General features: G+C 42.0%; 1 protein-coding gene across 1 annotated transcript in view; it reads left to right on the forward strand.

Moving 5' to 3' along the window:
* The window catches only part of AK9 (adenylate kinase 9), a 155,146-nt gene that overhangs the window by 40,197 nt on the left and 93,455 nt on the right, over positions 1 to 21,494 (forward strand). The window contains exons 10-15 of the mRNA XM_034765894.1: positions 1,727 to 1,825; positions 3,327 to 3,466; positions 3,546 to 3,726; positions 10,225 to 10,369; positions 14,488 to 14,619; positions 15,556 to 15,597. Coding sequence (XP_034621785.1) covers positions 1,727 to 1,825; positions 3,327 to 3,466; positions 3,546 to 3,726; positions 10,225 to 10,369; positions 14,488 to 14,619; positions 15,556 to 15,597 — 739 coding nt within the window. The remainder of the gene's footprint in view (positions 1 to 1,726; positions 1,826 to 3,326; positions 3,467 to 3,545; positions 3,727 to 10,224; positions 10,370 to 14,487; positions 14,620 to 15,555; positions 15,598 to 21,494) is intronic.

Raw genomic sequence — 21,494 nt, forward strand, 5'->3', positions numbered from 1 at the left:
GTTCTTGTGTTATGAGAAGGAGTAAATGACACTTCCTTATTTACTTTCTCCATACCAGTCATGATTTTATAGACCTCTATCATATTCCCCCCTTAATCGTCTCTTTTCTAAGCTGAAAAGTCAAGTCTTATTAATCTCTCCTCATATGGCAGCTGTTCCAAACCCCTAATAATTTTTATTGCCCTTTTCTGAACCTTTTCCAGTTCCAATATATCTTTTTTGAGATGGGGTGACCACATCTGCACATAGTTTTCAAGATGTGGGCATACCATGGATTTCCTCCTCCTTACAGTCCAGTCGGGGGGGCCACTGCTCTATTATCTGAACCTCTGTATTATCCAAATCCCTTCCTTGTCCCCCAGCATGAGATACAGAGGGGACAGGAAAGGGATTCAATTAATGTGGAGATTTTGGATAAATGGGATTATACTTTACTAATTTTTTTCAATTATTATTCAATAAAATATATTTTATGAATTAGTTTAGCATAATTTAACCTAAAAACTAGTTCAGACATTTTTAATAGCATTGTGGCATTGCTTAGCATTGCAAAGCGAGACATGGATTACATTTCTGGATGGTATTTTCCATTTCCCAGAAGTTCTATGGAGTCTGTGTGCTTAGCCCCTGTAGTTGAAGTTAAATTCTCATGTCACTTTATAGCCAACTTTCCTCCTAACTAAAAAGCGGTGTTAATGAGCAATGATGGGAGTCCTGTCCTGTGCTTCGGCCAGATGGGTGGTTGTTGCAACATGGGGCAGCGACGGGAAGGTGTAAAATGAAAAAAATGGGAGTGTCTTCAATCTCATGGACAGTACTCCATCACTGCCATTTCACCATATTCTCACTCCCCTGAATACAAATTAGGACCATGGTCCAGTAAGCACTTATACATGTGCTTAACTTTACTACTTGAACTACTAGAACTTTACTACTACTACTACTATTACTTATAGTAATAAAATTAAGCATGTGTGTGTTTGCAGAATTGGGGCCCAAATTTATATCAAAACAGTAAAATAGAGAGATTCAATATGAATAAATATATTAAAGATCATCTGGTTATGTAATAATACCCACAATCTGTTTCTACCCACCCCTGAATAATGGCAAAGCTCATTATATGCTCATCATGGCAAAAATTGCTTTCTTGATCTCAAGAATATTTGCATGCATACTTCCTATACCTAGGACAGGAGCCTGTGTCTTAGATACATTGTAATATCAGTTAATTCCCATTGACAGGCTTCTTTTTTAATGTATTTTTGCTTAATGAATAACAAAGACTTGTACTAACTTCCAAGTCTATAAACAGATTCTAATCACCAAAGGAAATCATTTAAATTCTCTCCTCACCCCTTTTATCACACATCATGAAAACCCTTTGCATACAGGTCTCACCCACTCCCTAATGAGCAGAAAGCCTTTGCAGTATTATCTATCCCTCCCCAGCTCTAGACCATTTACAAGTCTGGGACTCATTTCATGAGTAGAGGCAGGAAAGTTAGGGCTGGAGTAAGAGGTTTCTGCATGGTCTATCCCCCTGAACATCCAATGGGAACTCTGCTGAATATGTAACAGGGCCCCTGGCTGTACTACTGGGCAATGCTGTGTATACTGGCAATATATAAATACCAAGTTATAATTTTCAAACACATCAAGGATTTTTTCAGATCACAAAAGCAATTTTAAATGTTAATTTATTCAAAATAATTTTTTTCTTTAGTCAGTGATAGCCCGGCTTCAATCCATGGGCCTTCGAAATGGAGCTCTTATAACCAGACTTCAAAACCCAGAAGAAGAGCTCTCAGAGGGGATGGAAACTGTAAGTGTGAAATTTGCATTTCTAGAAATTTGATTGCTTGCAGTAATTACAGTATTTGTGCATTATTCTTTATATTATGTACTTTGACTATGATAACTTTGTTTTAGATGCTCTGCTTTATCATCAAATATTATAAATTCAAGCAGTGGAGGCATCTACAGTATGCTAGTGTGGCAAAGAAGTGGATTTAAAAAATGAGTTTCACACCTACCCATGTACAGATCAGAACTTTAGTAAATATCCCTGGATAAAACAAGTATGGGAAGCATATGCCTTCAATCGTAAAAAGGATCTGATTAAGAAGGCTTTGGACTGAAGCTATTTTGAAAAAAACCTATAGAAAATCCTTCATAAAAAAAGATTTGTTGAAAGAAAATTTGGTCAAAGGATAAAAATCCCATCAGCAGGCTGGTTTCATACCATTTCCATTTTTCCCCTGGAAGCTTTGTGACATATCTGATAAAAAACAAAAATAAAAACGCTATGTGCTTCAGTTCCTAAAAGCAGATACATTTTACTTTCCACATTAAAGTAGAAATAAGGTAGATTAGTGTTGACCTCTTCTATCTTCATCTATAGTGTGATTTCTGTAGGGAGATCTCCTGAAAAAGAGAAGTCCTGTGGGCCCCTTCTATGTGCAACTGAGAACATAGATGTCTTACAGACAGAAAATTCTTAGGGCTCATCAGTATGATATCCTTTGACATCCTTTATACTAATAAGTATGCATAGTGATCTTTCCTGTTGTGTCACCAAATCATCAAAGATTTGATAAGTTGCTAGTGAGACCTTCCTGACTATGGTTACTTTTACAGAAAAAAATATATTTTCACAGAATACATCTTTAATAGATCCTGTGAATGGTCAATGAGTAAGATTCCTGTGTATTGAGAAAGACAAAAAGTAATTTTGGTAATGGATATGTTTCCCATCCTCTGTTTGATATGTCTTGCAAATAGTTCTGTCAAATGATTGATATATCATAATTGGCATTTCCATTCCACAAACCTAGAACTCAGGTGTTTCTCCTCAGCTTTTGGTCTCTTTGCCCTTCCGATACCAATCTCTTTAGCTAAGGATTACTTGTACTGCCCAATGTATTTAAGATTTTCTCTTTCTCCTATGACTCGCTTTATTATTGAGTCTTTTAGTAATGCCAGCTCTGAAGATATAATGTAAGTTATTAGTGCTTCATGCTCTTTTAAAAATGTATATATTCGTTTTTACTACAAATCATTTTTTAAAAAACAGGGTTATGTTTAAAAATTAAATATCTCAGATAGTTATTCCTTACAGTGGAGTACTGCTAGTCTGAAAAAAACTTAATGAATTCACATATTTTGGTTTTAAAATAGCTACTAAGCACAATGCAACAATTCTTTAAGAAGGGTATACTCACTTTCTTAGAAAATATTTCAAAATGATAAACCACACAAAATAGGGCATGTACAAAATATAGGTAAAAAAGTACATATACTTTTATTGTTGTTCTAATTAACAGGATGAACTTTTCCGGACTCTTTCATCCTTCAAAATAATAGCACCTAGATACCGATGGTGTAGAAGCAGGTGGGGTCGAGCATGTCCTGTAGCTTTAAAAGAGGGTAACATTGTAATGGGGCTTCCAGATTTAGCTGTCAGGTAAGCAAAATTTGGTATGATTTGGGTGTTAGATCTATGTTTTAAGATTAACCATGTATATTTTTCAATTTTTTTAAAGTTTCCTAGGTAAAATGTATTTATTTTCATCTCAAGAAGCATTGAGAGAATTTATGTTGAATCCACGTCCCTATCTGCTACCACCTATGCCACTTCCTCCTTGTAAAGTAGTAGTATTTGGACCTCCATTGTCTGGAAAAACAACTCTTTGTAACTGGATTGCAAACAAATATAAAGGAAAGGTGGGTATATATAAATATTTTTAAGTAACTTGTAGGGTTAGATTTCCAGATTTTAGAATGTTATTTGAATAGTAGTAAGGATGTTAGATGCAAGATACTATACGTATGCTCTTCACTTCTGTTTAAAAGTAGTACATATTGTTCAGATTGTCTTTAGTCACAGCAGCTTGATGTGAATACTATCGATATGTCTGATCTCAAACAGTGATACATGCCACCCTCTCATTCCACAAAGGCTATGTCCACACCACATAGTAGACCCATATTTGTGTACCTGCGCATGCAAACCCATGCTTTCCAAGCTCATCTTTGAGCATGTACTTTGCATTGATACACACACCTCATATCTGCCCTTTATCCAGGCCAACATGTTTATACTGTGGTACACTGATATATATGATGCTGTAGCTTCTGGGGGTATAGCCTAGGGTTCTTAGCACCTTTGCTAGCTGTAGTGACTCTAGAGCTTGGTTTATGTTGTATTGTGGGAGAACTTGTTTATCCATTCTGCAATACCAGAAATGCTCTGAGCCCACAAACAAATCCAGCTAAGCTATTTTGGGTCTGCACACTCCCTGCAACATGAGTCAGCTCAGTAGGCATGTCTGGCCTGGGCAACACCAGAACTCCATGCTCTGGAACCATCCCACTGCCTTCAAGCAGAACCCAACCTGGGAACCATGATACCTCTCTGCATTTCCAGTTGCTTCTACAGTTGCAGGTGTTGGGGCAGGTGCAGCAGATTCCCCCACAATGAGCAATGATAGACTGTGGGGCTGCTGCCAACTTTATAGATGCTAAGGGAGCCCAAACCCTTCAGATCCCCCTCCACCCGAAACCCACACCAGACCTGGTAGAAATGATTGATGGGTCACTCCTATTGTCAGGACCAGTGACTCAGGAGACCATCCCTTTAAAGGCCATAGTGGTAAGGCACCAAGAAACAATCTGCTTCAGTGTGATCCACTCCCCATTCTTCCTGATAATTCTCAGCATTCCTTGGCTGGAACAGCACAATCCATGTATCTCCTAGTGTTGGAGGAACATTAGTTTTTCTTCTGAATACTGTCCATGTGCTGTGTGCAATTCCCAACAACCAATCAAATTCCTTGTAGTAGGGGTAGCGAGCTGAGTTGTTCCCTGACACACCAGTCCCATCCTTCACTTTGCAATAGGCAGTCTTGTGGTACTTACTCTGTTCCCAGGCCTGATTATCAGTATGGTGGATCCCCAGTGCCACCAGCCTCTGTGGCTTCATAAACATGCAGGTTTCTAGTACTGCTCCCAAAGTAATGGATCTTGCTCTCCTCACACCACAGCTTGGCCAGTATGTTGATGTGTTCTTCTGGCCAGTTAGTAGTGTGCTGGGAGGTGGGCAATAAGCAAGGCTTAACTGTGTAAACAATCAAACAGTCAGCATGGAAAGGGAAGAGTTAAATGCCCAGGAGCTGTATTTAAACCAGGACATTGCTTCCGATTCAAGGAATCACATGGGAAGTTGGGGGAGAGAAATGTGGGATATCATTGGCAGAATCATAGAATATCAGAGTTGGAAGGGACCTCAGGAGGTCATCTAGTCCAACCCCCTGCTCAAAGCAGGACCAATCCCCAACTAAATCATCCCAGCCAGGGCTTTGTCAAGCTTGACCTTAAAAATCTCTAAGGAAGGAGATTCCACCACCTTCCTAGGTAACCCATTCCAGTGCTTCACCACTCTCCTAGTGAAAAAGTTTTTCCTAATATCCAACCTAAACCTCCCCCACTGCAACTTGAGACCGTTACTCCTTGTTCTGTCATCTGGTACCACTGAGAACAGTCTAGATCCATCCTCTTTGGAACCCCCTTTCAGTTGAAAGCAGCTATCAAATCCCCCCTCATTCTTCTCTTCTACAGACTAAACAATCCCAGTTCCCTCAGCCTCTCCTCATAAGTCATGTCCTTCAGCCCCCTAATAATTTTTGTTGCCCTCCGTTGGACTCTTTCCAATTTTTCCACATCCGTCTTGTAGTGTGGGGCCCAAAACTGGACACAGTACTCCAGATGAGGCCTCACCAATGTCGAATAGAGGGGAATGATCACGTCCCTCGATCTACTGGCAATGCCCCTACTTATACAGCCCAAAATGCCATTAGCCTTCTTGGCACCAAGGGCACACTGTTGACTCATATCCAGCTTCTTATCCACTGTAACCTCTAGGTCCTTTTCTGCAGAACTGCTGCCTAGCCCATTTGGTCCCTAGTCTGTAGCAATGTATGGGATTCTTCCGTCCTAAGTGCAGGACTCTGCACTTGTCCTTGTTGAACCTCATCAGATTTCTTTTGGCCCAATCCTCTAATTTGTCTAGGTCCCTCTGTATGCTATCCCTACCTTCCAGCGTATCTACCACTCCTCCCAGTTTAGTGTCATCTGCAAACTTGCTGAGAGTGCAGTCCATGCCATCCTCCAGATCATTAATGAAGATATTGAACAAAACTGGCCCCAGGACCAACCTTGGGGCACTCCTCTTGATACCGTCTGCCAACTAGACATGGAGCCATTGATCACTACCCATTGAGCCCAACGATCTGGCCAGCTTTCTATCCAACTTATAGTCCATTCATCCAGCCCATACTTCTTTAACTTGCTGGCATGTTTGAACACAAGCCTTGCAACTTGGGCTTCTGCTACTGCCATCTTCACTGCTAAATGTGTGGGCTTGGATGCATGCTACAGCAGAACATGGGGTCATACTTATACCCCTGGGTGAGCCAGCCAGCCCGCGTTGTGAGAGGATACTGGAATGTGTTAGAGGGCTTGAGCTTAAACATAGTCAGAGTTTGGGTTTACTATGCAGTGTAGTATACCTTAATACTTTCATGTAGTAATTTATTTTTACTAGTATAATATCTTTCCTTATTTTAACTGTATACATGTTGTGACTGTATGACTATAGACTAGTAAGGCAGCCCTTATTGGAGAATATAAAGAAAATTGAAACAAAATTTAATCTTGTATCTTAAAAATACAAGGCCAGAGTTTGAGAGGTGCTAAGTATCCACAGCTCCCATTGATTATAATGGTTAGAGGGTTCTCAGCAGGCACTCAGCACATTGCAGGGTTTGGATCACACTTCTCTCCCCCTACATATCTTCTTGAGAGAGATGCTGAGACCATTTAATTACACCTCTACCCCGATATAACGCGACCCGATATAACACAAATTCGGATATAACGCGGTAAAGCAGCGCTCCGGGGAGCGGGGGGGAGGCTGCGCGCTCCGGCGGATCAAAGCAAGTTTGATATAACGCGGTTTCACCTATAACACTGGTCTACAATTTTTGAGAAGTCGTCTGCTTCAGAGATAAAATGTGCTATTTATTATGTATTTTGATGTGCTGAATTCAGATATGACAATTAAAACAACTGGTTACTGTTTCTAAGATATTTAAGTTTTTACATTTTATGTCTATGTATATTGTGTAGATAGTAAGTATCAGAGGGGTAGCTGTGTTAGTCGGAATCTGTAAAAAGCAACAGAGGGTCCTGTGGCACCTTTAAGACTAAAAGAAGTATTGGGAGCATAAGCTTTCGTGGGTAAGAACCTCACTTCTTCAGATGCAAGTGTTTTGTGTAGATAGTAGAGTTTTAATCATAAATTGTAAACTTAGGTCTTTTCATGTGTTTATGGTTGCTTTACATGATAATATTTCACCTGTCCTGTTTATGTAACACTTTAAAAATCAGCAAAAGGGTTATATAAATAAAATTTATTATGAAACAAAAGGCAAAAAACTATTATGTACATAGTTTAGTCCTATTCAGTGTCTACTCGGCGCTTCTTAGCTTGTCTCTTGTATTCATTAAATGGACCATCTCTTGTCACTGTCCAGCAATAGTCTGCAAGCATTGATGGGCTCCATTTGCCCTGATAGCGTTTCTCCATTGTTGCAATGTCCTGGTGAAATCGCTCGCTGTGCTCGTTGCTCACTGCTCCACAGTTCGGTGGAAAAAAATCTAGATGAGAGTGCAAAAAATGTATCTTTAGTGACATGTTGCAACCAAGGCTTTTGTATGCCTTGAGGAGGTTTTCCACCAACAACCTGTAGTTGTCTGCCTTGTTGTTTCTGAGGAAATTTATTGCCACTAACTGGAAGGCTTTCCATGCCGTCTTTTCCTTGCCACGCAGTGCATGGTCAAATGCATCATCTCGAAGAAGTTCACGAATCTGAGGACCAACAAAGACACCTTCCTTTATCTTAGCTTCACTTAACCTTGGAAATTTTCCACGGAGGTACTTGAAAGCTGCTTGTGTTTTGTCAATGGCCTTGACAAAGTTCTTCATCAGACCCAGCTTGATGTGTAAGGGCGGTAACAAAATCTTCCTTGATTCAACAAGTGGTGGATGCTGAACACTTTTTCTTCCAGGCTCCAATGACTGTCGGAGTGACCAATCTTTCTTGATGTAGTGGGAATCTCTTGCATGACTATCCCATTCGCAGAGAAAACAGCAGTACTTTGTGTATCCAGTCTGCAGACCAAGCAAGAGAGCAACAACCTTCAAATCGCCATAAAGCTGCCACTGATGTTGGTCATAGTTTATGCACCTCAAAAGTTGTTTCATGTTGTCATAGGTTTCCTTCATATGGACTGCATGACCAACTGGAATTGATGGCAAAACATTGCCGTTATGCAGTAAAACAGCTTTAAGACTCGTCTTCGATGAATCAATAAACAGCCTCCATTCATCTGGATCGTGAACGATGTTGAGGGCTGCCATCACACCATTGATGTTGTTGCAGGCTACAAGATCACCTTCCATGAAGAAGAATGGGACAAGATCCTTTTGACGGTCACGGAACATGGAAACCCTAACATCACCTGCCAGGAGATTCCACTGCTGTAGTCTGGAGCCCAACAGCTCTGCCTTACTCTTGGGTAGTTCCAAATCCCTGACAAGGTCATTCAGTTCACCTTGTGTTATGAGGTGTGGTTCAGAGGAGGAGGATGGGAGAAAATGTGGGTCCTGTGACATTGATGGTTCAGGACCAGAAGTTTCATCCTCTTCCTCGTCTGACTCAAGTGAGAATGATTCTGGTGTGTCAGGAACCGGCAGTCCTTCTCCGTGGGGTACTGGGTGTATAGCTGATGGAATGTTTGGATAATGCACAGTCCACTTTTTCTTCTTTGACACACCTTTCCCAACCGGAGGCACCATGCAGAAGTAACAATTGCTGGTATGATCTGTTGGCTCTCTCCAAATCATTGGCACTGCAAAAGGCATAGATTTCCTTTTCCTGTTCAACCACTGGCGAAGATTTGTTGCACAAGTGTTGCAGCATATGTGTGGGGCCCACCTCTTGTCCTGATCTCCAATTTTGCAATCAAAATAAAGGTGATAGGCTTTCTTAACCATAGTGGTTATACTGCGCTTTTGTGATGCAAAATTCACTTCACCACAAACATAGCAGAAGTTATCTGCACTGTTCACACAAGTACGAGGCATCTCTGCTCACTTTGGCTAAAACAGAAATGTATCCCTTTGCAAAATCAAACACTGACAAATAAGAGAGCACGACACTGTATGATTTCTAGAGCTGATATAGGGCAACTTGTCCAGCAGAGTGATGTAAGCTTCGTTATGATTGGATCATCCATGATGTCTAGGAATAACATGATGCAATTCATATCATGTATGATGCAATACCAGCTTCAGATTGCATCATTCATTGCTTTGCCTAAAAAGCAGGTACTGTCCAAACCCAGTCATAGATTTATTCATAGATCCAGTCAAAAATGTATTTTAGTCATTTCTGGTTTAAATTGAGATCCCTTCCCTTTATAACTCATTTATCCTCCGCCATTCCCAAGTCAAAGGTCATATATACTGACCCAATAGCATATCTTGAAAACTAGAGCCAATCAACAATTTTAAGCATCATTTTCGTTCTCAGTGACCCAGAATTAGTAAAGTTTGACTACATTTATTTCAGAAGCATTTTGGCTGTAGAGCAGTGTAACGCAGTAAGACTTTTTGGGTCCTGAGGACAGCTTTATATTGGGGTAGAGGTGTAGCTTTATGTTCTTAGTGGGTCATTAGGGCACACATTCAAAATGTATGGATTTGTGGAAAAAATGCAGTAATTTTGTGAAATCTAGTTACAGGAAAGTAACCTATTTTGGAGGTTACAATTATGATATTCCTAATTTTTCCCTTACTGGGGAAGATAGTTGTCAGTTATTTACATTAACTGTGTGGGGAGTCTGTGTCTTATCTTTTGCACATAAGAGAAGAAAAATTCATAACAACTTGTAAGTAACTCACTGCACAAACAAACTACGAGACAAATGCCGCTTTCACTGAAATCTGTGCAGTTTTTCCAAATACAATTACTATTGTAACTGACTGTTACAGAATTGCGTGATCTGTGCCTGAATCTGTGCATATGTTCATCTATGTATCAAATTTTATTACGATTAATTATTTAGACTTATTTTTATGTTTTCAAATATTTTCTTTAGGTTCTTGATATGGACAAACTTATTCAACCATGTATGGAAGAAGCAAGGAAAAAAATCATTGAGCAAGCTCGTATTGATGCAATAGATGTTGCTATTTCAAAAGTGAAAAATAAGCTGGAAATAGAAAAAATGTTAAAAGAGCAAGGTGAATAAGGTGTTTCCCAGCTTTTTGGGCTGTCTTGTTTGCTTTTAGGTTAGTTAAATAAAGCAGCTACTATTTGGGAATGTTTTAAACCCTCTATCAGCACATATAAAAGGCATCATGGTTATAGAGTTGTAAAGTTGTTCTGGAAAGTAATTACACAAAGCATGGGATTTCTCTTTGGGCTTCACTGTTTTACCCAGCTGTGTCTACTCTATGGGTATGCTATGTTGTATTAAGCTGTGTTCTTTTCCACAGTTTTATTTTCAAGCCAGAATCTTTTCCAGAAAAACTGTAATTAGAATATTAAGGAAGTCATATGTTAAATATTAACTAAATGTTATATACATGGGGATCAAATGAGGGAAATGGCAAAGTGGAACATTGAATATAAATATTCTAGAATTGAGGGTGATAGTTATGCACTAAGGAGCTTCAAAATATGGTTCTGACTAAAGCCGGTCAAGAATTTTCCATCAGAATGATTTTCCAACACAAAAAATTCATTTTCTGCAAAATCAAAATTTTAGAGATGAAAATTTCAATGTTGCTAGAAATTTTTGATATTCCATTAAAAAATTGTTCCCAATTCCATGTTTCCTCCACTCCTCAAAGCCCGCCTAGCAGGCTGCTGGGATCGTGGGTTACAGGGCCCCTGGCTCGAGGACTGTCCCCCTGGGGGGCAGCCTTAAAGCTGGGGTTACCAAGCTCACCAGCTGTAGTCAATCCAGATATGACCGACAACATAGCATCCATGTTCTATATCAGTTGCCAAGGAGGAGCTCGTCCCCACTCACTATGCACCGAGGCCATGAAACTGGTGCATACTCCACAATGTAACCATCACAGCATCCTACCTCCCCAGCTGCCAGAACATGATGGAGGACATGCTAAGCAGACATTTCTCCCAGGAGCACAAATGGGAAATAAACAACAGAGTCCTCCAGTCAGTATTCCAGAAATAGGATTTTCCCTCTGTAGACCTGTTTGCATCATCAATAAGCTAAAGTGGCCACTGTTCTGCTCCAGGGAAGTACTGGGATCCCAGTCACTGGGGGATGCCTTCCTCATTCCATGGGATGCGTCACTCATATATGCATTCCCACCGATACCACTAATCTCGCAAGTAATTCACAAGATACAGACTGACAGGTCCCATATCATACTGATTAGTTCCAATGTGGCCCAGACAGACATAGTAACCTTACCTGATGCGCATAGTGGTCTGTGCCCCATGAACTCTTCCACTGTGGGCGGATCTCCTTTCACAGAACAAAAGCAGGACACCGCACCCAAATCTGGAGAAACTTCATCTCAAAGTGTGGCTCCTACTTGGTTCCAATATGACGAATTAGCCTGCTCAGAACAAGTGAAACATGTTATTAAATAGCATGGGATCCACCACTCGCAATACTTATCTCCAAAAATGGAATTGATTCTCACTATGGTGCCAACAAAAACAGTTGACTGCAGTCACAGCACTACTCCCGTTCATACTGGACTACATACTGGAACTGAAGGAATCAGACTTATCCATAAGCTCAATTAAAGTTCACCTAGTGGCTATTACAGCCTTTCACCCTAAGTTTGAGGGACCCTCCATATTTCCACACCCAGTCACTAAACACTTTCTCACTGGCATACAGAATATTTACCCGGAAGTCCAACAATCTTCACCCACATGGGTTTTAAACCTTGTGCTTATATGCCTCACCAGAGCACCTTTTGAAGCCTTGGCGAACTGCTTACTCCTTCATCTATCTATGAAAGTCACATTTTTGGTCATGATCACCTCAGCTAGATGAGTGAGTGAGATTGGGACACCAATGGCTGATTTCCCCCCCCCCGCCCCCCATGTCATATTCTTTAAGGACAAAGTCACGTTGAGACCACACCCAAAAATTTTACCTAAAATATTAACATCCTTTCATATAAATCAACCCATGCACCTCCTCACATTTTACCCCAAACCACATGGGAACTCACAAGAGGTCATTCTACATACACTAGACATCAGGCGAGCCATAGCGTTCTACTTGGACAGAACCCCAAGCCCTTCTGGAAATCGCCAAGGCTGTTTATTTCCACAACGCTCCAACGGATGCATAATATCAACCCAGAGACTATCCAAATGGATCTCTACATGTATCCAACTTTGCTATTGACTGCATAACACAAAACACCCATGAGGGATCAGATACCACTCCACACATTCCATAGCAATGTCTATAGCCTTCTTGAACAATGTACCTCTAATTGACATATGCAGGGTAGCTACCTGGGCTTCTGTGCATACCTTTGCACATCACTATGCCATCACTCAAAGTTCTATGTCAGATGCTATAATAGGCCTTACTATGCTCTCTGCAACAACATATGCGAATCTGAAGCCCCTTCCATCCACAGTGGGTAGGGTGACCAGACAGCAAAAATGAAAAATCGGGACGGGGGTGGGGGGTAATAGGAACCTATATAAGAAAAAGACCCAAAAATCGGGACTGTCCCTATAAAATCGGGACATCTGGTCACCCTAACAGTGGGGCACTGCTCTACAGTCACCTGAAGTGGAGCATTCACAGGGACATCACTCATAGAAGAAGAGAGGGTTGTGCAGTAACTGAGGTTCTTTAGATGTGTGTTCCACTAGGCACCCGCCTCTCCTCCACTTCAGAGTTCGCTAAAAGAGCTCTGCAGTAGAGAAAGAACTGAAGGGGTTGGGTCATGCATGTGCTAGATGAGGTGCCAACGGCTCTGCAAGATGACTACTATGCATGCGTGCACTGACTGAGCACTGCTACCGAAAATCTCCGATCTATGATGCAGGGACACACCGACACCTGCAGTGGAGCAACCACAAGACACTCATCTCGAAGAACCTCAATTACTGCACAAGGTGAGTAACCCTCTTCTTTTTAGGAGTACATTAAGTAACCAATGAAAACAACTATTCAAATTTGGATGAGCTTTACATAAGGTTTTGAGACATCAGCCCACTAATGAGAATGTCCTATATCCATTCATCATCTTTTGCCTCACTCTCCTCTTCTTTTTAGTGATTTTGTGCACTAAATGAAGCTAAAGAATGTTAGTGTGAAGTGTGTTTCTACAAACTTTCTACATGGAACTCACATTGACTGACTAGAACAAGGACAGCTGAGTCACCTACCGCTTCTCACCACTACAAAAAAAGTCAGGGGCCTCCTCCATGATTAGAACATGGATCATAATGATTCTATTAATCACCAACCTGTACTAAACACTATGAGCTGCTAACTAGGGTCACTGTTAGCCACTGCCCTATGCTTTTAAATAAGACCCAATGATGAACTAGTGTGATAGTTAATAAGTATTAAACAATTGGTTTTCACACAGATATCAGTCCCCGCTTGCTTTATCTTCTTATGCCCATCACAGTTGAGAACACAAGGCTCACACCTCCAGTATGATCCCAGACCTCTGCAGCTCTTGACAGCTTTACTCTACTTTTTTGGCCATCATGCACATGGGGATCAGAAAAGCAAAGCTGTCATGGCACAGCACACAAAGAAAGGTCCTCAGAACAGGGTACAAAGGGCGGGCACCTTCTTCTCATCAGATCTCAGTCTCAAGAAAATTGAGGCGGGAAAATGATGTTTCTACACAAGAGGGTTGAGGGGATGGTGGAGGTGGCTGGTGGTATTTCTAACTTCATGGAGGAGACCAGTGGTTGCAGGTGTTGTGTTTTCCTCTCTTGTTGTTGTCCAAGCCCCTGCTGCTAGTGTTCTTGGCTTCACGGAGGCTACCAGCATGCTAAGTTGTGGGGTGGAAGCCAGCAGCTGCATCATATTTCACGGACATTCTGTGTTCAAAAAAAAAAAAAAAAAAAAAAATCTAAGTTTGACAATATTTAGAATCATTGCACTCTATCAAGATTATAGAAATGCTCACATCAAGTGTGCTTTATAATGTTTTTAAATGCTTTTTCTGTTTTGTTTTGTTTTTTAACCTTTTCAGGTACAGTATTTTGCTTCTGTTTTTATTCAAGACAAATAGTTACTGAAATTATGGTTAAAGAAGTAATTTCAAATAAATATGTTTTTGTCTTATGCTATGACTTCTGTAAATGTAATGATATTTCACAGCTACAATAGATGCCCAAGAAACTGGTAGTTACAAAGAAACAGATGAATATGAAGAAAGTGAGGCCACTAAGCCTGAGGAAGAAAGAAGCATGGAAGAGCAGAGTAGAGATTCAAGATCTGACACCAGCAAAGGTAAAGAAATATTTATCTATTTTGTCCCACAACCATTATGTGCTATCCAAGTGCCTTATATTCAAAAAAGAAAATATATTTTTCCCTTTCTCCTTTTCTCATCTCCATTGTCAGAATATTTTAAATCTTCTTATTTATTGTTCTGCGGAAAAGCTAAAATGAAAACGTGAGTTTTGCAGTTTGTTCTGAAAGCAGTGAGGATAGGTACTTTTGATGCTAATGCTACATTTCTCCATGTGCAAAAAAATTCCTATTGACTTTTGATAGGAGTTAGGCATGCATTTTGGTGAAAAGTCTGCTGTTTCCATATACTTTTTTTTTTCTATAGCACAAGAGTTTTTCATAGGTGGTTAAGAAAAAAAGTACTAAGGCTGTGGTGCATACGCTGGCAATACTTCAAATGACTTTATTCTGTTGATACATATGCAACTTTTATGCTTCCAGGAGGCACACACCTGATTCAACCATCCTTACAATCTCCACATGTCCATGTCAGTCTCAGACTTCCTTCACATTCAACTCATAGCCTTCACAATCCAACTTACTTTTCTTTAATACCTGACCAATCCCTCCACACCACATACTCATTCTCAACTCTGACACACTGAGTACCCAGCTCTGTCTCTTCCATATTTTCTCCACATACCCAATTCACACACCTTCATAACCCTCCACAACCAATCCATCTATAATACTTTGCCATTGACTTTATCTACATTTTATATTTTGTAATAGATATAGGATATGGGGTATTGGGAAGGAATGGGTGGGGAATGATTTGGGTGTAGGGGATGTGAGCTGTGAAGGAATGGAAGTTGGAGCTGTGTAAACATGAGTTATGTAAAAGCATTCTAAAGGTATAATTAACTAAATTATATATAAACAAATGAATTAGTGTTGCGCTGTTAATAGATATTAATATTTATGTTCACACAGAAAAGACTGACAATTCTTCAGAACAAGAAGCTGAATCATCAGGTAAAACTGATTAATTCACCCAAACACACAAGTGCTTGAAATATAATTCAGGTAATTATTGTACCATGCACGTAATTGATATAAACTTTGGGTCTAATTCTGCAGTCATTAGTCTCTGCCTGACATTACTTGCATGTGTTGTAAGACATGTAAGCAATTTTATATGAGATATGTGATTAAATAGTGGGAGCTTTATCTAATATAAGAACTCAGGGCCCATTTCAGCAACCCTCCATTATGTCGAGTAAGGATGGTGGACCCAATCAGGCCCTCGGTGATACATAGGACACCTCGGAATTTACAGATATATCATCATATTAAAATTACTGAAGATGGAAATTAATGTACAGTATGTACTATAGATGGAATGCATAAAAACAGCTAGAATTTGTGTTCTTCTTCAAGTGATTGCACATGTCCATTGCACTGTACATGTGCACGAGCCTTGTGCACAGTTGTCAAGAGATTTTTCCCTCAGCTGTACCCGTTGGGCCTCTGTTGCCTCGTACCACTGCACACAGGTATCGAGGACCACGCTGTCCCCAACCCCTCTCTGTTCCTTCCTACTTCTAGCAATAGTGGTTGTTGTTGTTGATGTGATCTTCGTATCTACTTATCTTCCCATCCTTAGTGCATATAATACCTGTAGTGTTAGTTTTTAGTATATCTGTAGGATATCTGTAAATAGTTAGTTATAAGAATAAGTATAGATTAGTATTTTTTTAATGTAGGGTTACCAATGCCCAGTTGAGTACCAAGTTTGGTACCAAACTAATGCCCTGTTCTCCTGGCTTTAAGGCCTGTTGTTCATGTAACAGGTCTATGCTGTGAGTGACCCACACCCCAGCTGACTTAAGTGTCGGGGAGATGCTCAGGTAAGTGACAAATGTCACATTTGTAGCAGTTTCAAACACTTCTCGAAAATGGACAGGGCTGTCTGACTTGAGTACCAGCTTAGGGAGTCTATGCTTCATCCACTGTTGGAACTTTTCCACTCTGTATGGGTACCAAGAACATCCAAGTCAGTCAGGAGTGCTAGACTTGATCTGACTGAGTCCACAGGTAGATCCACATCACTGGTGCCTATGAAGATACTGCATAAGTTTCTTAAAGACTCAGTAGTGGGGCCTTCCAAGTCTACTACAAAGGCTCTGAGTTGACGCAAGGACTCAGAGGGGTGCTCAAAGAAGTCGTACCCCCAGGAGCACTCTATAAGCCAGGAGGGATTGCTGACTCCAGAACCCAGAAAGAGTCCATTGAGACCAATCTCTGAATGACCTAGCATACCTTTCGGTACTGCAGACACAGGACCCCTTTCCTGTGCTGTCAACACCTGAGGTTTTTGAGGTAGCCAGGGATATCCATAACCTGTCAGTGCCGTCTTTTCCTGCAATTCAGGAATCTCACACAGTTGGATTGGAACTACACACTTCTACCATCCCAAGTCCAGCCCCAGAGCACTGTTGAGTACTGACCACTACTTCTCTCATGGCACCTCTGAATAGGATTCCATCTAGAGGCAAGCCAGCAATGATATTACCAGTATCCCCTTCTCCAGACTCAGAGCTTGGCTCTCAGGTACTGACAGGTCAGTTCCCCCATGGTGTGCGGAAGGGGGCTCCTCATCAGACTCTGAAGCTGAACCTTTATTGCCCCAAGCATGCACAGTAGCTCCAGTGGGGTGCCTGCCTGCCGTGGTACCAATCACAGCTCAGCACTCTAAGAGCCAGTGGCCTCACGTAGCTGGGTCCTACCTCAGTACCAATGGCCCTGTTGGACCCCTGGGGTCTTCCCTCCACATTATAGAGCCTCTCTGCTCCCTTCCCACCTTTCTACCTCAGCTAGGCACCAGGAGCATCTGCATGGAGGCCATCATCTTCTCTCCCCTGGTCAGGGCCGGCTCCAGGCACCACCTAAAGAAGCAGGTGCTTGGGGCGGCCAATACCAAGGAACGGCACTCCAGACACTATTGGGGCATCACATCCGGGTCTTCAGTGGCAATTCGGCAGTGGATCCCTCAGTCCCTCTCGGAGCGAAGGACCTGCCGCCGAATTGCCACCAAAGAGTGGAGTGGTGCGATCGTGCTGCCGCCGCTTTTTTTTTTTTTTCCTGCAGTTGGGGCGGCAGAAAACCTGGAGCCGGCCCTGCCCCTGGTACTAAGACCAGTACCATGCAGATGGAAACACATGCTCAGTACTCTTCTGTAGAGGAATTGGAGGAGTGACCTCCTAACACACTTAGCCTATTCTTCGACATCACCTGATGAGGCAGAGGGAATGAGTCTACCTTTCCCCCTCCTGATGATTTCAGAGCTCATCCAGATTTGTTGAGGATGGTCGCTGCAGCTCTGGATATCCAAACAGAAGAGGTACAGGAAAGGTCACACAGGCTCATGGATATTTTTGCCTCTGAAGGACCCTCTAAGGGGGAATCTGGAATCTGTCAGGATTTTATAGCAGACCCCTTCTTCCCTGCCTCCAGCTACTAAAAGGGTGGAGAAGAGCTATTATGTTCCTTTACAGGGATCCATTTCTACAACCACCCTCCTCGGGCTTCCTGATGATTGCTGCTGCCAGTGAAAAAGAGAGGCAGGGACTCCAGGCTTCTTACTCCAAAGGGAAAGAAAGCAAATAAGCTAGACCTTTTTGGCAGGAAACTTTTTATTCTGCAGGGAGTTTACAGGTTAGGATTGTGAGCCAGCAAGCTCTTCTCGGGCACAACAATTTCATCCTATGGGATAATATCCTGAAGTTCAAAGACAAGCCTCATGGTGAGACAAAGCAAGAGTTCTCTGTAATAGTGGAGGAGGACAAATTAGTTGCCTTGACAATGTTGCAGGCAAACCTGGATGAGACAGACTGCAGCTCGAGCTATGGCTTCGTCCATCACTATGCATTGTTCATTTTGGCAGCAGTCATCAGCCTTCCCTAAGAAGTGTAACAAACAATTCAAGACCTTCTTTTTGAAGGTCCCTTACTGTTTTCCAATAAAATAGAAGAGACGCTTTATAGTCTTAAGGATTCAAGGGCAACCCTTAAGTCTTTGGGGATCTATAGACTAGCAGCAAAAAGAAAGCCCACAGCATTCCCACCAGCTTCAGACCTTCTGTAAGATCTGAGGCTTTTTTCTGCAGTAAGCAGCAGCAACCATAAGCTAAGAAGCAGAGAGCCACATCCTCACATTCCATCAAAACAATATAATATTGAGCTGTTAAGAAGGTGCTCTTGTCCTAATAGTACCCACCATCACCAGATAAAGCAACCCATCTTAAGATGCTGTGACGGGGCAAGGCCAGATGGCTATAGGAAAGTAGTGAGGAACAAGTATGTTAGCCCCAGGCTAAACAAATCCCTGTTACCATGATAACCAAATGGCAGTTGCTCCAGGTTAATCAAGACACCTGGGGCCAATTAAGATCCTTCCAGAAAGCAGTGGAGACAGCTAGGTTGATTGGGACACCTGAAGCCAATCAGGGGCTGGCTGAAACTAGTTAAAAACCTCCCAGTTAGTCAGGTGGGCGTGCATGTCAGGAGCTGTGGGAGAAAGTTATGCTGTTGGAGAGACTGAGCAATATACACCATATCAGGCATAAGGAAGGAGACCCTGAGGTAAGGGTGAAAGGGAGCTTGAGGAAGTGGGGGCTGCTGTAGGAAAGTAGCCTAGGGAATTGTTTGTGTCCTGTTTCTAAAAGGTCACCTACCATAGCTGATACTATTAGGGTCCCTGGGCTAGAGCCCAGAGTAGAGGGTGGGCCTGGGCTTCCCCCTTTGCTCCCCCTCCCTCTGATTAATCACTGAGACTGGGAGACAACAGTGACTGTGCAAGGGAGGATAGTTTCTCCTCACCTCCCTCGCTGGCTTATAATGAAAATGGCTCAGTAGCCTGTGCCCCTTGCCTCTAGAGAGAGAAGGGCTATGTGGAGGGTCACAGTGAGCCTCTGAGGCTAGCAAAATCCGCCAGGAAAAGTGGGACCCATGGAGACAAGGACAGAGCTTTGTCACAATGGTTAAAGAAAACTTTGTTTGATAGCATCCTGTCTGGCAAGGAATCACTTATCAACAGTTGTGCTTGTGAAATCTATACTTCTTTATTGTTTTGCCTTTGTGGTCCCTATTTCTCCATTGTTTATCTGTATGGTTTCTGTCTGATTCTTTGATTGTTTCTGTCTGTTGCATAACTAACTTTGCAAGATTTAAATCAACTAAGGTGGTGGGATACGACTGGTTAAATAATTGTTTCATAATGGGTTAGAATTGGCGAAAAATACTTTTTTTGTAGTACTTTAGTTTAAAATGATTGTTACGGTATAGCTAAGCAGGACTCATGTTTAACTATATAAACTGGGGTCCAAAAGGAAGTTCTTTGGAACCTAACTCCAGGACACAGCCCAAGACCAGAGCTGCCAGAACTCAACACCCTGCCAGCTATGTTGTGCAGAAGCTGACCCCTGGATAACCTGGTCTGGACTGGCCATCAGGAAAAGTTCATCTGCCTTACTGGGAGTGGTGAGCATTGTATATTTAGCGTGTGTATTCTGTTTTGGTAACTGTTAATAAACTGAGGTTAAGGATATTACTGTGTAAGGCTCTTTCACTGGTAAAAGGCTCAGCAAAACCGCGGGAGATTACGCCATGAGCCCTAGAGTCTGGGTAAGGGTGGCCCTGAGCCCTAGGAACTGGGTAAAGGTAGGTGCTTTTCACCCGGAGCCGTAAGGTGGGGGTGCCTAAATTAACTGGGTTACACTTTGAGCTCACAGAAGGGTAAAGGTGGGGTGCCCTAGAGTGTGCAGGTAACATTCTTGCCACATTCTCAAGACCTGTCCAAAAAGAGGGGGCAGAAGTTACAAGAGGCATCCTTTCCTTCACCCTCCTTTGCAGCTGACATTTCTTCTAGACAAACTGGGTCATCAAAACAATTTTGACACCTCAGTCGAGAGCATTATGCTACTCCCTACAGTGCCATCTCTCCCCACCCCAGTTTTAGCCAACCATCTATCCCACTTTCTAAGTGCTTGCACCTGCATCACCATGGATCAGTGGGTCTTAAGCACAGTTGAACTGGGATACGCCCTTCAATGTATTTCTGTTCCCCACTTCCACCCTCTTTCCCCATCCCTCTTCAGGGACCACTCTCTTGAGAGCATGCTACTTCAGGAGAGTCAGTCTCTACTCCTCATGGGGGCCATACAGAAAGTTCCTATCTTGTTCAGAGGGAAGGGATTTTATTCCCTTTACTTCCTATATGCAAAGGCAAAGTGGCATCTCAGGCCTATTTTAGATCTAAGGCTGGTAAACAAGTACCAAAAGAAAACAAAATTCCGAATGTGGTAGACAACAATACTACAGAAACACCCCATATGACAAGGACTGGAAACAGCTCATCCCATTTGGCCACAAAGCATATTTGGCTGCAACCTTACAATTAAGAATTGCCAACTATGTGGCCCTATTGGAAAAATCACAATAATTACACAAGTCTCTCTGAATGTATTAACTTTATTCCAGAAGACAAAAAAGAGCAGTACAAAGCACTCATCACAGAGGGCCACCTCATCACCAGAATAGCACTACAAGCTGCATTGAGATCCATAGCAACAGCGGTCATTATGAAGAGAGCCTCCTGGCTTCATCTATCTGATTTTCCAAAGCCAGTACAGTCCACCGTAGAGAACTTACCATTTGAAGGCTCCAAACTCTTTGCGGACAAAACGGATGAGTCACTGCACACTTTGAAAGACTCAAAAGCCACGTTGTGATCTCTGGGCATCCACATACCTAAGAACAAGAGATGGCAGAGCAATTATCAAACTCCTCAAAGATTCCGACCCCCTCTGTACACACACCGCAATAGATACTACGACCAACAGGGGTGGAAACAAAACTTTGAGGAGACGGCAA

This window comes from Trachemys scripta, chromosome 3, assembly GCF_013100865.1.
Source record: "Trachemys scripta elegans isolate TJP31775 chromosome 3, CAS_Tse_1.0, whole genome shotgun sequence".
Taxonomy (NCBI): Eukaryota; Metazoa; Chordata; order Testudines; family Emydidae; genus Trachemys; species Trachemys scripta.